Source organism: Mauremys mutica, chromosome 4 (genome assembly GCF_020497125.1).
Source record: "Mauremys mutica isolate MM-2020 ecotype Southern chromosome 4, ASM2049712v1, whole genome shotgun sequence".
Taxonomy (NCBI): domain Eukaryota; kingdom Metazoa; phylum Chordata; order Testudines; family Geoemydidae; genus Mauremys; species Mauremys mutica.
The window spans coordinates 80747044-80761119 of NC_059075.1; the positions used below are offsets into that span (position 1 = coordinate 80747044).

The 14076-nt window shown below is 39.6% G+C and overlaps 1 protein-coding gene across 2 annotated transcripts in view; it reads right to left on the reverse strand.

Annotated features, from left to right (window-relative positions):
• Positions 1-1518: 1518 nt before the first annotated feature.
• CD44 (CD44 molecule (Indian blood group)) overlaps positions 1519-14076 on the reverse strand; it is a 104174-nt gene continuing 91616 nt past the window's right edge. For both annotated transcript variants that reach the window (XM_045016591.1, XM_045016590.1), the window contains 3 exons: positions 13230-13328; positions 11369-11447; positions 1519-7048 (listed from right to left, as the gene is read on the reverse strand). In XM_045016591.1, coding sequence (XP_044872526.1) covers positions 6832-7048; positions 11369-11447; positions 13230-13328 — 395 coding nt within the window. In that variant the 3' untranslated portion in view covers positions 1519-6831. The remainder of the gene's footprint in view (positions 7049-11368; positions 11448-13229; positions 13329-14076) is intronic.

Here is a 14076-nt window from a genome sequence, read left to right on the forward strand (position 1 = left end):
GAGCCACCAAATGTAATTTAGCCCTGGAGGCCTGTCTAACTTTTGGCATCCTCCCGTGCCTGCAATCTCTGCTCCCAATACACTTCTCCTGCCTCCAACCCACCCCACCATGCTCCCTATGCCAGTACTTTACCTGGTATAAAGGGGCCAGAGCTAGAACCAGGCTCTCATTCCTGGTGTATAGAGAGTGAATAAATGATAATAGATCAATTTTATCAAGGTGTTTAACCATGGTCCATTATTTCAGCATGAACTCTGAGTGTGCCTGGGTATTGTAATCTTATCTTCCCATAGACCCTTAAAGCTACACAGGGCAGGTGAGCTTAGTTCTACAGCAGTGTTAGTGATAGGTAAACCGAGTCAGGAAAACATTAGATGCCTCATTCCATCCCCAGGTCATACACCTCTGCCCATTTCCACAACTAAGCTCAATGTGAACCATTTTTTTCAGAATCTGCTCTCTTCACTTAAAGCTAAGAAAATGTTCACATACCTTCCTGAATCAAGGCCTAAATGAGATCAGAATTTGGCCTTTTTACTTGAAGGAACAATACATTTTATTTCGAGCAATCCAAAAGAAACAAATTGCTAAATTACATACAAAAATATATATGGTTTTTAACTTCACAATTCTATCTTAAAATGGCTAAAACATTATTTTCCTCTCAAAGCTTGTGAGGGAAGAAGCAAAAACTCTAATTGTTTCTGGATTTCTTTTCAGCAAGTTTTTGTCTGGAACAAATGTTTATGGTTGAGTTAGAAATAGGGATTAGTGAACATTATGGAGGGTAGTTATGTGATTTTTTTTAAACAACTGTACTGAGCTTTACAAGGTATTCAAAACCAATTTTAATTCACAAGTCTTATTTCCCTGAAAATTAAAATACATACTGTTTTCCAGTGATGCTGCAATTATTTGAAACATTTTTTTTCCTGGGTAGAGGAAAACCTTTGCTATGTATAAGGAATAGAGGAACTTTCCAAAAATATAGTCTGGCACAATGAGGTCCCTATATATGGCATTAAAACAATGTTTATTTTTTATGAGAATTTTTTTCACTCCCCTTTTTGTTCCTTTTGTCTGTCTCTCTGCCTTTGGTTTTCATTCTGATCTCTCATCAATTTTCACTTTAATTTTATCATTGGATTTTCTTCTCTATTCCTTTTTTCCTAAGTGGAACTCAATGATGTTTAAGTCAAACTTTCAAACCTCCATATTCCAGTGGGTTTGAAATTAGATAAAAGGGATTCACTTGTCCCCAGAAAATTTGAAAAGAGGGGAAAAGGTTATAATAAAAAAATGGCGACTTCCCTTTAAGCCAGAGGTCGGCAACCTTTCAGAAGTGGTGTGCCAAGTCTTCATTTATTCACTCTAATTTAAGGTTTCGCGTGCCAGTAATACATTTTAACATTTTTAGAAGGTCTCTTTCTATAAGTCATAATATATAATTAAACTATTGTTGTATGTAAAGTAAATAAGATAAGAAGCTTCATTTAAAATTAAATTAAAATGCAGAGCCCCCCAGACTGGTGGCCGGGACCTGGTCGGCATGAGTGCCACTGAAAATCAGCTTGTGTGCCGCCTTCAGAACGCGTGCCATAGTTGCCTACCCCTGCTTTAAGCAGTGCTTACAGGCAAATGCCACTGTTTAGATGTTTTCCAGGTGACCGTGGAACACATGCTGACTGTAAGTAGAGCTTTCATTGACTTCAATTGCCTTTCCCCTTGAAAAACAATCCGAGTTCTTGAGGGCAGGAGGCCACCTCTGACTGAGGACACTTTTGATAAACAGCAACTTTTTATCATCACTACTTTCCAAAAATTGCAGTACTGGGAAATATTCAATATTCACAGTGGACTTGAATGTGGGCAGTGTGCATGCATACAAAAGTGGATTTTCATTCCATGTTAACTGGTGAAACTCCATAATTCCTCCATGAAAAGGGAAAAACCAACAACCCCAAACCTGCTTAGCCTGAGTAAACTTTAAAAACATAATAATAGGTGCCAGAAAGTATTGGCATGGACAGTTCCAGAAGCCGTGTGTTAAGCACTGGGAAAGTACATCTTTAACAATAGCTTTAAATAGAGATAATGAAGACAAAAGTATAATCTGAACCATATTTAAAGGGCATCATTAGTCCTCTTTGCCAAATTCACACTTTGAGTTTTCTTTACTTTGAGTAGGGAAAGCAGTTGTTCTTAACTGCAGACATGTACTGCTTGCCACCTGGCATAGTAATAACTAGATGAGCTGTGAGTGGGAGAGATCTCACATTCAGCTTACAAAAAGTGGGAGGAAAGCTCATTGGGAAAGATCAGTTCAGGTTTTTTGCCTAGAATTACATGTTCAAGTGTCAGCTGCTAAGTACCAGTTCTGGTGAAGGGACTTTTCCAGTGAGCAACATAGAGATTTCACTCTCACTGCACCACTTCTCTTAACTATCTCACAAACTTCTTGCTGCCTACAGCATTCTCTCTCTCGTCCTAATCACATTAAGCTCTGTTCCCCAAAACACCTTACTCCATTAAAGTGAATGGGAGACTTGTCACTGACTTCAATGGAGGCATGATTTCACCCCCAGCAACTTTGGGTTTCAACATATTTTTCCCTATATCAGAAAGCTAATCAGTATCCAGATCTATCACCTGTGTCTATATTTATCTAAATATAAAGTATCAAATCTAATTCAGTCTAATCAACTACAACTAGAGTAGTAGGAGCCATGAGTAGCTTACTAAGATGAAGTAAAAGCTTTTGGCTGCAGTATTGAATAACTTCCCCCAAGAGGCCATTCTAAATCAAAATAGTCCCCACAACTACTGGCTCAATGAAGTTTCTTTGAGGCCTTGTCTACACTACGGGCGAAAGATGATCTAAGCTATGCAATTTGAATTATGTTAGTAGTGTAATTCAAATCGACATAGCTTAGATACCGCGGGATCCACAGTGCACTATGTTGATGGGAGACACTCTCCTGTTGACTCCCCTTACTCTTCTCATTCTGATGGAGTACCAGAGTTGATAGGAGAGCGATCTGTGGTCAATTTAATGGGTCTTCACTAGACCCGCTAAATCAATCGCCATAGTGTTGATCCCTGATAAATGTAGACAAGCCCTAAGTCTCCTGGGTCTCACAACTAATTCTAAGAGGGAAATAGTTACTTTCCTGGAGCCATAGAAAGGTTAATTAAGGGGGGAGTCTCTGTCTCTGCACAGCTCCATTATTCTGTGGATATCAGGGCCCTGGTAATGATCTCTTTGGAAGTCTCCATCAGCATGCTAAATCCTTCCAAGCTATTTAATACAGGGGTAGGTTCTTGTTACTGTCAAATTACACACAAAAAACATCCCTGAGATGCCAGAAAAAACATAAAAATATCATACTGGAATTCTGATTCCCACAGACGTTGTGGAAAATATTTAAAACACTCCCTTACCATAAAGCTTTTTAACATAATGTAACCCTTCTCACTTCTCTGCTTCAATAAACCGTTCTTTATAAATCATCCAGAAAACATGGGTGAAATCATTGATCAGAAAGAGAGCGATTATAGTCACCTCTCACTCTTCATACACTCGGTGCTTTAGATAACCTTTCCATGTAAATTCAAGTATTGGCTATATTTCTTATTTTCAGCATTGTTTGAGGTAATTGAACACCATATGCTGCTTACAAGGTTGCCCTATACTTTGCTTTTTAAACCCATCTCACTGGAAAATTAAGTGGTGCCAGCAAAAAATATTTGGGCCCATGCACACACCAAATCGATCTAAGTTAGTGGAATTTCACTGGTGTGACACAGATGTAAGGGCTTGATTCCATTAGGTGCTGAGCCCCCTCAATGGCCACTGACTTCAATAGGAGGCCAGCATCTTACAGGATTCAGCTCTAGGTGAGATGAGAATTAGACTCATCATCCAATTTCTAGAGAAGCCAAACCACCCATTTCAACTGCCAAGCTGAGCTTTTCCCCTAGATGAATGAATGCTTGGAAACCCCACACACAATGTTAGTAAAGCATGCAAGAGTACAGGGAGTTTCAGCTGGGTGTAGCCTAGGGTTTACAACCATGTAAATAGACCTGTGGCTCACTGGTACAAAGCAAAACAAAAAAACCCCCAAACCCCTAGCTTATAATAATGCCAGTCTTATCTTTTCCCTTAATTTAGAATCAAATTTATTTTTGGAAGCTCAATTTACTTTTTTTCCATGTCTCTGGTTAAAATTTTGAGATGATTCCTTCTTCCTTCTAATTAATCAGTTAATAAATATACAAATATATCAAGGGTGCTCTGTAATAAACAAAAAAAGTCCCCAAACAATAAAAACTCCACCTCAGTACAAACAATTGTTATATGCATGAAATGACAATCTAGTTTTGAAACTATAATGCAAATTAATTACACATGTGGCACATGACATCTAATATGAATCACTTTTGCATATATAAAATAATGGCACTGCTTCTGTAGTAGAGATTTTATGCCACCTTATCAAAAAAATAAAAAAGCAAACCTCCAAAGAAGTCAAGTCTTGATGTCCTTGCCATTCTAGATACTAAAATTGAGTAATCTGGGAAGGAAATGGCAGATTTCCCCTTTAAATATCTAAATAGGTATACTCCTCTTTAGAGTAAGAATTCGAATGTGTAACATGCCAAAGCCTGTACTTAAAGAGGTCTTTGTAGAGACCCTATGTTCAGCTAGGATTCAAGAGGTGAATAGGCCTTGTTCTGACTCTCTGCTTTGATCAAATTTTATGCACAGTACCCATTTAAATGCATCCTTCAAGAGACCATTCCGATTTACAATGGCTGATGGAAAACACTGTCAAAACCTACTTCAGGAATGAAAAATGCCTGAAGGAAACAAATATCCCACAGCATAAGTGAGTTATGTATGTTCATGATGGGATGAGAATGTTGACATTGGACCGTATTTACTGATGATGTAAACAGGTATAACTCCATTGACTTCAAAGCGTATGATCAAATACAGCCCACAAACATGTGACTTTCTATATATGAAACATCCCTGTTCAGTGGGCCAGCACATATGCCACTTAAGCAGTCAAATTAAGTCATGCTTTGCTGGCCCTCTTGCACAAGGGTGAATTTCACCCATGGCAATCTGCCTGAGAATGTTACCAAGTTACAGTATGTCATTAAACAAACACTTATGGAGAGCTGCTAAAGATCTACACTGAGAAACACAACCTCAGCAATTTCATGCACAGTGGTACGAATAAAGCACAATATTAGACAATTCTAGCTGAAATTTTGACTGCTGAAGTTTCTTCAAAAAGGAAATTAAAATAAATGACTCTAGTGGGCTCTTCTCAGTTCATTAAGGATCCATGGTCAGTGAATGGGACTATTTTGTTTAACTGACTAAACATTTAACAGTTCCCATCCCATGGTGCATAATACATAATGAATTGTTTTTACTTAGATTTTTCCTTAAAGTGAAGTTGGATAGACTATTGCTGGTAATTCGATTTCTTGCTGATAATATATACAATCAATTCAGTGTACGTTACTGCACGCCATCTTAGTTTACACAAATACTTTACATAAATGGGATGTACAAAGGGGATGGAAGCATGTGTCAGTGCAGCTGCAGCTATTTTATGTTGTTGAAATAGTTTTCTTTCATTTTCTTTGATCTTTATGCAGTTTTCCAACTTCTTGTTTCAACAAGTGAACAATATTTCTCTTGGCATTTTTAATAAGCAGAGTTTAAACAAAAAGATGGCGGAAGTAGAATCCAAAAGAGAACATCACATAATTTTAATTTGACTGTTAAAATATCAGCAAGATAGTGTAACATGCAACCATTATGGGAAAAAAAACAGGTTGTGCTAAGCTCAACATCTTATGATAAATCTGAGAGCAGGGATAGATAGAGCCCTATTCTGCAAGAAACAAAATATTGCCATCTTATTTGATCATTTCCTACTGCTAGGTTTTGAAATATGTGTTTGAGTTGTGGTCACTGCATTTATTTGTCAACTTAACTAACAAGGTGCACTAGGGAACATACTCAAAATATGATTGATGGGGGGGGAACAGCAACAGACAGTTTTGAAACTGAAGGATAACTGCACAGATTGTTAAGATAATAAAGAATAGAAGTTTATTATGTATCAGCTCAAGTTTTCATGTCTTTTCCCACTTGCCCCAATAAAAATTATTGACATTATATATCCATGGGCATTTAAAAAATAGAGATAAATAGTTTTGTCCTTTGGGGTTCTCTCATTGTAGCCCTAGTTGTAATCTAAGATGTAATCTAAAATGTCACAGTTTGCCTATACCAGCAGATCCTGAATGTACCTGACAAACTCCGCAGGGCTGAAAGGTGATTTTAAAAGACTCTAGGGTAATATAAACTCTACAGAAGCCCTTTTTTCTTTAACTCTATTTCTCTCTAGATGTTTATTCCTCACTTATGCTCATACTATGTAAATTTAGTATCATAAATGCCTTTGAGATGGAGTGACTAGATATTTCTGTATATCCACTTAGTGAAGGTGCCTCAACTGGAGAAAATATGATTTCAACTAACATCCCTCCTTACATATAAGTGTCTTCCAGGTAGGAAATGGGAACTGCCAAATTTATGCAAGTCTCAGGCACTTATATCAGAAAGCAATGTCAATTTTTAAAAATTTGGACCTGATTTTTAAAAATATTAAAAAGAATAAAATGTATGCTTAATTATGCTCAAAAGACATCAGTAGCACATTGCATCTGTGAGTTCCAGGCCCAGTTCCATGTGATTTTGATTTCCCCAACTCTCGATCTACAAGATGAACCAACACTAATTACATCCCAGTCTTCATGTTAGCCTCTTGCTGATTTTTCGTTTCGTCTGTGGTCAGGAATTCATCACATGATCCTGTTCGATTATCTGGCTGTTCTTTATGTACCAAGTGCACCATTTCTTGAGATTTGCTGGCTTCTCCATTCAGTCCACCCATCTTCTTATCTGACACTGACCCTTTGCCATTGTTAATCACTAGCTTTTTCTTCTGCCCACATCTAGTAAAAATAAGCAACACAAATGGAGATTATGGAACTGGGAAGCACAATATACAGAGTAGATTTTCAAGAAGGGGGGCAAAGGAAATAAAACTTGAGTCTGTCAATGGAGAAAAGCTCAAATATAATACATAATATATCCACTAAAGACAAAAGCTTTAAGTTTTTCAGGTGGGATATCCAAAAGTATCCTTCACTGCCCTTATTCTGCTCCCATTGACTTAAGTGGGAACACAGTTCTTTGGAAAATCCCATCCTTCATATGTTGCTCAGTTATTTTTAGAACTAGGTCTGAAGGTTCAACATTTGGAACTGGTAATATTTGGATCCAGGGTTCCAACCTATCTCCAGTTATCCCAGAGGGTAAGAGTAAGATGGACTGAGTGCCAGAGGGTCACTTTTCTCATCACTTTTCTCTTCTGTTCTCTTTTTAGTGTGTCAGGACTAGAACCATGCGGACAGTTGTGGAAGGGGTCACAATACTATCATCAACAGTTTGGCTTGTTAAAGGCTATATTGAGGATGGAAAATAAAGACTGGGCTTAGCTATTATGCCTCAGATTCTCAGCTGCATCCTGGATACAGCTATGGATGAGGTCACAAATAAGTTATCTGAGGCTTTCTGATCCTGCGACTGGTTCTATGCTGACCAATCCCTCATGTAGTTCTGAACAGCCTTAGTACAGCTACAAACTATACCTGCTGACTATGGCCCCAAGAGGTTGATATGTCAGCTGACATGCATTATAATGCATCAGCACTCTGGAAAAAGGGGGTGGGAACAGCCACTGCTTCCCCCTAACACACCCTGTGTTATGCTGTAGGAAAAGTAGCATAGACGCTAGCTGTGCTGGTTCTATACCATTCAGGGATATCTCAGGGAGCTGGTTAAACTGGCTTTGTGGTTATGTTGCATAGTTAAATGTAATTAATTAAAGACATACACATGCAGCACTATTCTTTGAAAACAACTAAAGTGTTTATGCAAACGTGTTTTAAAATGCTTCCTGCTTTGGCTAAGTGAATTCCATTTGAACTACTAATTTGGCAGTTAAATTATTTCTCCGTCTTTAGTTTGATCCAAGTATATATATTTTTTGCCAGACAGACATACAACAGCTGTTTTAGCCAATGTGACTGAGAGCAGATCCACCTTGTCTCAATTTGCTATGTTTACATTATGCAACACATGTGAGCAAATTCAGCCCTGAATTACACCCACACAACACCAATAGAGAAAATACTACACAGTAATGGGATTCCATGGGATATGAGGCAGAACATAATTTCTTTCCAAAATGATATCTAAAATGTGCTGCATTTCATCATGGATTGTGGACAGAAGGACCATCCACAATCCATGAATATTGTGGAGAGGCTATTCAGACTAGAAAGGTGGATTCTTTACATAAAATATTCATTCATTTTGTTGGGGCTCCACAAGTCATGCTGGGCCTTGGGTCACACTATTTCAAAATATAACCCAGATAGGAATTGTGAAAAAGGGAAAATTTAAATTATAAGATCAAGCTATTCCCTATTCATCAAAATGATCTACTTTGGTTGGAATTTCTAAGACATTCTGTGGCACATAAACCTCCCAACTAAAGAGGCTCAGTCAAACATTTTGGTGCTTTAGGCAAGTCAAAGTTTTCTTGTGAAAATTGGATTCTGAAGCATTAAAATATATACTTCCTGACCACTCTGTATGAGGAGAATGAAACTATATGTGATTGGTTGGTTAAAGTTCAAGTAAGTATTGGAAACACATTATAACTTAGCTGGTCATTTAAAAATATGTGTGTGAAAGCCTTCCAAATTCTACTTTCTAACTCCCTAACAACCCTCTCACAAAACCTTCAGTTTACTCCATCCTGCTTTTCAGCAAAGATCTCACAACAAAGTTGCTATTGTGAGATCATGAATTACTATTTTCATATTTCTAAGACTTATAATTTTTTAGAAAATATTCTACAGTATGCTTATTAGGTAGTATAAATTACTGTAAGTAATTAACACTAATTTACACTTGTCAAATAGATGAGCAAAAAGTTACCCATGTTTTTTTTAAAAAAAAAACCCCGAATTTATTAATTTAAGGCCTGATCCAGTGTCCCTTTAAGTCAATGGAAAGATTCCCCTTCACTTCAATGGGTGTTGGAGCAGACCTCTACCTCCTACTTCACAAAATTTGCCTCCCAGTCAGTACAAATTAGCAGGTGTGTGTGTGTGCGCACACCTAGCATTATGCTGTATGTATAATTTAACTCCCTGAATTTCAAAGTAAAAATATGTTTTCAATTTAAAAAAGTAGTTAATAATGTATAACTTCCAGATTGTTTAATTTCTGGACAGAATCTGTCTGTATTTGATCATGACTGGACCTGGCTGTTTATATGGTGATTTGTGGGGTGGAGGGAAACGGGGAGGAGAAGAAGTCTCAGCTTTGTAGACATAGCAGAGTGATACAATTCAATAAACCATAACATTCACACTCTAATTCCTAGATCACCTAACAAGAGGGAGGTTGTAGATTCTTGTGTGTTTTACCTTGTGTGACTGATAGTCTAGAGAAACTGCTACTCTAAACTATCAAAGGAGCACACTTAATGTGGATATAGTCATAGGTCCATAACCTCAGCCAGTGTAAATCAGCACCACCTCTGTTGACTTGAACAGAACAGTATCATTTTACATCAGCTGAGGACCTGGCCCACAAATCACAGTCGGAGTTCACCCAATTTGCACTTCCCCGCCTCACATAAGCCTGCTTTAATTTGGGGGAGGATCTAATCAAGGGTTCCCTCTCTCCAGCTTTAATTTCCACTATGGTATGCTACTAGTGGAGATCACATTTAAATGGCCAGCCTGGCTCTGTCTCCTCCCTTTTAAGCTACAATCACTTTCTTGGGCATGCAGGCAGCAGAGGTGAGGGAATCACTGCTTTTAAAGATGGCCAGTGTAAACTAGGAATTAAATGTAGCCCATTGTGTACTATGACAAAAGTGTATGAGAATATTTGCACTGATGGAAAGTTCAAGTTTAAAATAAAAGTGGCAATCTGTTACCAACAAATAATAGTAAACCTCAGAACAGCTATTAATAAGAGAAGAAAGACAGTCTTGTGTTTAGGATTTTGAGTAAGGAGACCTGGTTTCCACAGACTTCCTGGTTAAACTTGGGTAAGTCATGTGACCTTTCTGTGCCTCAGTTTCCCCATCTGTAAATGGGGGCAAATAGCATTTATCTATCTCACAATAGTATTGTGAGGATATTTTCCCTAATGTTTGTAAAAGAGCCTCATACAGAAGGTGCTGTAGAAATGACACTATAAGCTAAGAGAACAAGGAAGAAAAGTAGTGAACTTGACACTGCCAAGGAATATTCTGAATACTTAAAAGATTTCTGCTAAATTAAACCCTTTGCTTACTACAGGGTTTCCCTCAACCAATCCTAAAGCAAAGGTCAAAACTGTGGCTTATGTCAGCCAAGATCCAAAGGACCACCTTCTCCCCCTCCCAATTCAATTCTTCCCTCAATTCTAGCCTTCTAACTAAAGAACCATTCCTCCAGTCATCAGCACCAGCTTCAAATCCCCCACAGCAGAACCCTTTTATAGTCTGCTGGAGGGACTGGGGAATTGCTTCTCTGCAGCTGATCCAGCTAGGCTCACTGCAAACTCCTGCTATCAGGATTGGCAGCTGTGACCCTTCCTTTAGCTAGTGAGAGCAGGTGAATCCTGTCTCTACAGTCCTCTGGATGGGGTGTATACAGCTTATCACATAGAGTAATTGTACTCTTGTGGCCTATGCAACACACACAGTGGGTTTATATTTAGTTAACCTGGGGACCACCTTGTTATTTACTGTATGTGCTTCTGTTCACATCCATCTAGCATATTATTAACTTTCATTGACCTCAGAGGAAGCAGGATCAGGCCATTAGTATGTAAAACACAGAGAGAAATTATTCCCTTACTCTGCCATACATAAGTTCAGTTTTTGTTACTGTGAAAACGAACAACAATAATGACCCATTCACCCACTGATATCAATAGGGCTCCACATAAGTGCAAGGGTTCACTGCACAGCGCTCAGCACAGGACCAGAGCCTCAAACCTCAGCAATGTCTGATAACTACTGTTTATTACAAAAGAAGAGGTGTGCTGTTCACAGAGAGTGCCATTTTGGCAGAAACTCTTCTCTGTGCTTTTCCAAAGCTACCAGAAGCTTCATAGCTCTCCCAACAATAAAGACAGCAAGGCAGCATGTTCTCCAGCAATGACCTCCTCTAACCAAAGCTAGAAATGGGCTTCCTTACCTGCTCCGACTGTTGACAGCAATGCAGACTGCCAGAATCAATGTCAGTGCCAGAAGAGAAGCCACTATGATCAGCCATTCTGTGGGTGGAATTGGGAAATAATTTAGCTTCTATTCTAATTTGCAGTTTGACACAATAGCAGGAACTTGGAACCTGGACAATACACCTCTCCCATTACTGTCAGGGTTTTCTTTAATATGCAAGAATGTGAATATAATATGGTGCTAACACAAGAGTGTAAGTAAAACTGTGCTAAGACATTACTGATAGTTACACTGAGCATATGAATGAGAAATACATTTAATGATGTTGAATGTCAAATTAAACGAAACTGTCGCTGAATGTTAACATGTGGAAACTCTATACTGTGAGACAGTGATTGGGCCTATAGTGGGGGAAAGGATTTGCATTAGTCATTTACTTCTTCAGTGGGAGAGAGAGAGGCCTGGTTTTGAGATATCTGAAACAATATGCAAATAGAGGTGATTTAAAAGCAAAGTGGAAGGTCTACATTTTTCTTCATTTTGCCATTTAAACAGATCCTAAACCTTTAAAGCAGAGGTGGGACCCTCCTGCCCGGCCCCTGAGCTCCTGGCCCAGGAGGCTCGCCCCCAGCCCCTCCCCTGCTGTTCCCCCTCTTCCACCGCCTCAGCTTGCCATGCTGCCAGCACAATGCTCTGGGCGGCTGCAAGCTCTTGGGGCAGCGCAGCTGCAGAGCCCAGCCTGACCTGGTGCTCTGTGCTGCGCAGTGGCAGTGTGGCTGTAGCGCTGCCAGCCACTGGTGCTCCAGGCAGCGTGGTAAGGGGGCAGGGAGTGGAGGGGTTGGATAGAGGGCAGGGGAGTTCGGGGTGGTGGTCAGGGGGTGGGGGTGGTCCGAGGGCAGGGAACAGGGGTTGAATGAGGGCAGGAGTCCCGGGGGGGGCAGCCAAGAATGGGGGGGAGGTTGGATTGGGTGGGGGGGGGCAGTCAGGGACGGAGGTTCTGGGGGCTGTCAGGGGATGGGGGGGTAGATGGGGCAGGGGCCCTGCGGGGGCTGGCAGGGAATGGAGGGATTGATTGGATGGGGCAGGAGTCCGGAGGGGTGGCCATCGGGGCGAGAAGCAGGGGGGATTGGATAGGGGGCAGCGCCGGGCCACGCCTGGCTGTTTGGGGAGGCACAGCCTCCACTAACCAGCCCTCCATACAGTTTCCAAAACTCGATGTGGCCCTGAGGCCAAAAAGTTTGCCCACCCCTTCTTTAAAGGGACATTTTGAGGTCAACTTTGTCCTCCATTTCTGGTTTCAGAAAAACTGGCTCATACCAGCAGAAATCTGGAAACAATAGAGAAAGGCTTTTTTGTTTGTTTGTTTCCAGTTAATACATTTCCCTACACTGTTTACAATCCAAACTTTGCATCATAGAGCTACTACATGAGAACCTGACACTGACTGTAAATTCTGAGCCTGATTCTGAATTCATTTACCCAAGTGTAAATTGAGAGTAAATCAACGGAGATAAACCAATGTAAGTGAGAGCAAAATTAGGCCCAAGAGTGAAGCTACTTTTATGGGATCACTTCCATTGATATTGTGTCGGGCACGATACAATGGAGGTAGAATCTGGTATGATATCTTTCTAACACATAATCATACACATTGTAGATAATATAGTAGAAGCATCTGCGACATATGCAGAACCTCCCAGTGCTCTAGATCTCTATTTTCACCTTTCCAAGGGTCCTGAATATTTTGCTTCAGAGTTGAAGAACTGAATGCATTGGCAGGAATGTGGATTACCTATGATCTCCTATAATAACCTCTTCATCTCCATTTCTTTAATTCTGTGATCAGACTGTCAAAGGCAATGGCTTGAGATACCAACCTGGAATTTGGGCTGATCTTGGCTGTGAAGTTATGTTTGGTTCTGTGACCTGTCCAGATGGATTTGCTCTTCTGCCATCGTGTTTGTTACGTGTAGAACCTAGACAACAAAAACATCCATTATGACCAACAAGCCTAGAGGATATTTAACAGGCAGCTATAGACTTGCCCTTTCACAAAAGGATGATATGACTACAAAGTTCACCTTGAGTCCAGAAAGAAAACATTTGCACTTCAAAATCTCATACTAAAGTAGCATAGAAAAATGTTGCACAGCCCACAGATCTTCAAAACACGTTCGTAATCAGTATAACTAAGGCTGGTCTTGTTATCTTGAATAATATGGTTCCTTTTTCTCAACAATAGCATCTTGTTGTTTTGGGGCAGTTTTCACTTTTTATCATGCTACTGTTTCATGGGTTAAAATGTGAAGCTGGTCAGAAAATTTCCACTCAAAAATGCTGTTTCATCGAAATAAAAATGTTTTGCAGAAAGGTATTGATTTTGATGAAATTTTTGACAGGAAGGTTTCTGAGGTTCAGGAAGGACTGTCTGGTCAATTCCCGAGAGAGAGAGAGAAAGAGAGACAGAGGGAAATTGAAAACCTCATCTTTTAAATCCAAAAATGGAGGTTTCAACACAAATTTGTTTCATGAAAACTTTCTAAAGGTTTTGTTTTCATTCCAATATGGAACAAAAACAAATCTGGAAACCTCAAATGTTCATGAAACAGAATTGTCATTTACTGTGATAGCTACTGTCATGAAGAGGTCTCAAACATCAGAATGTTGTTCCTAATGGAAGGATTGTCCTCTGCACACTTGCAGATAGATCCCTTTGTCTTTTTA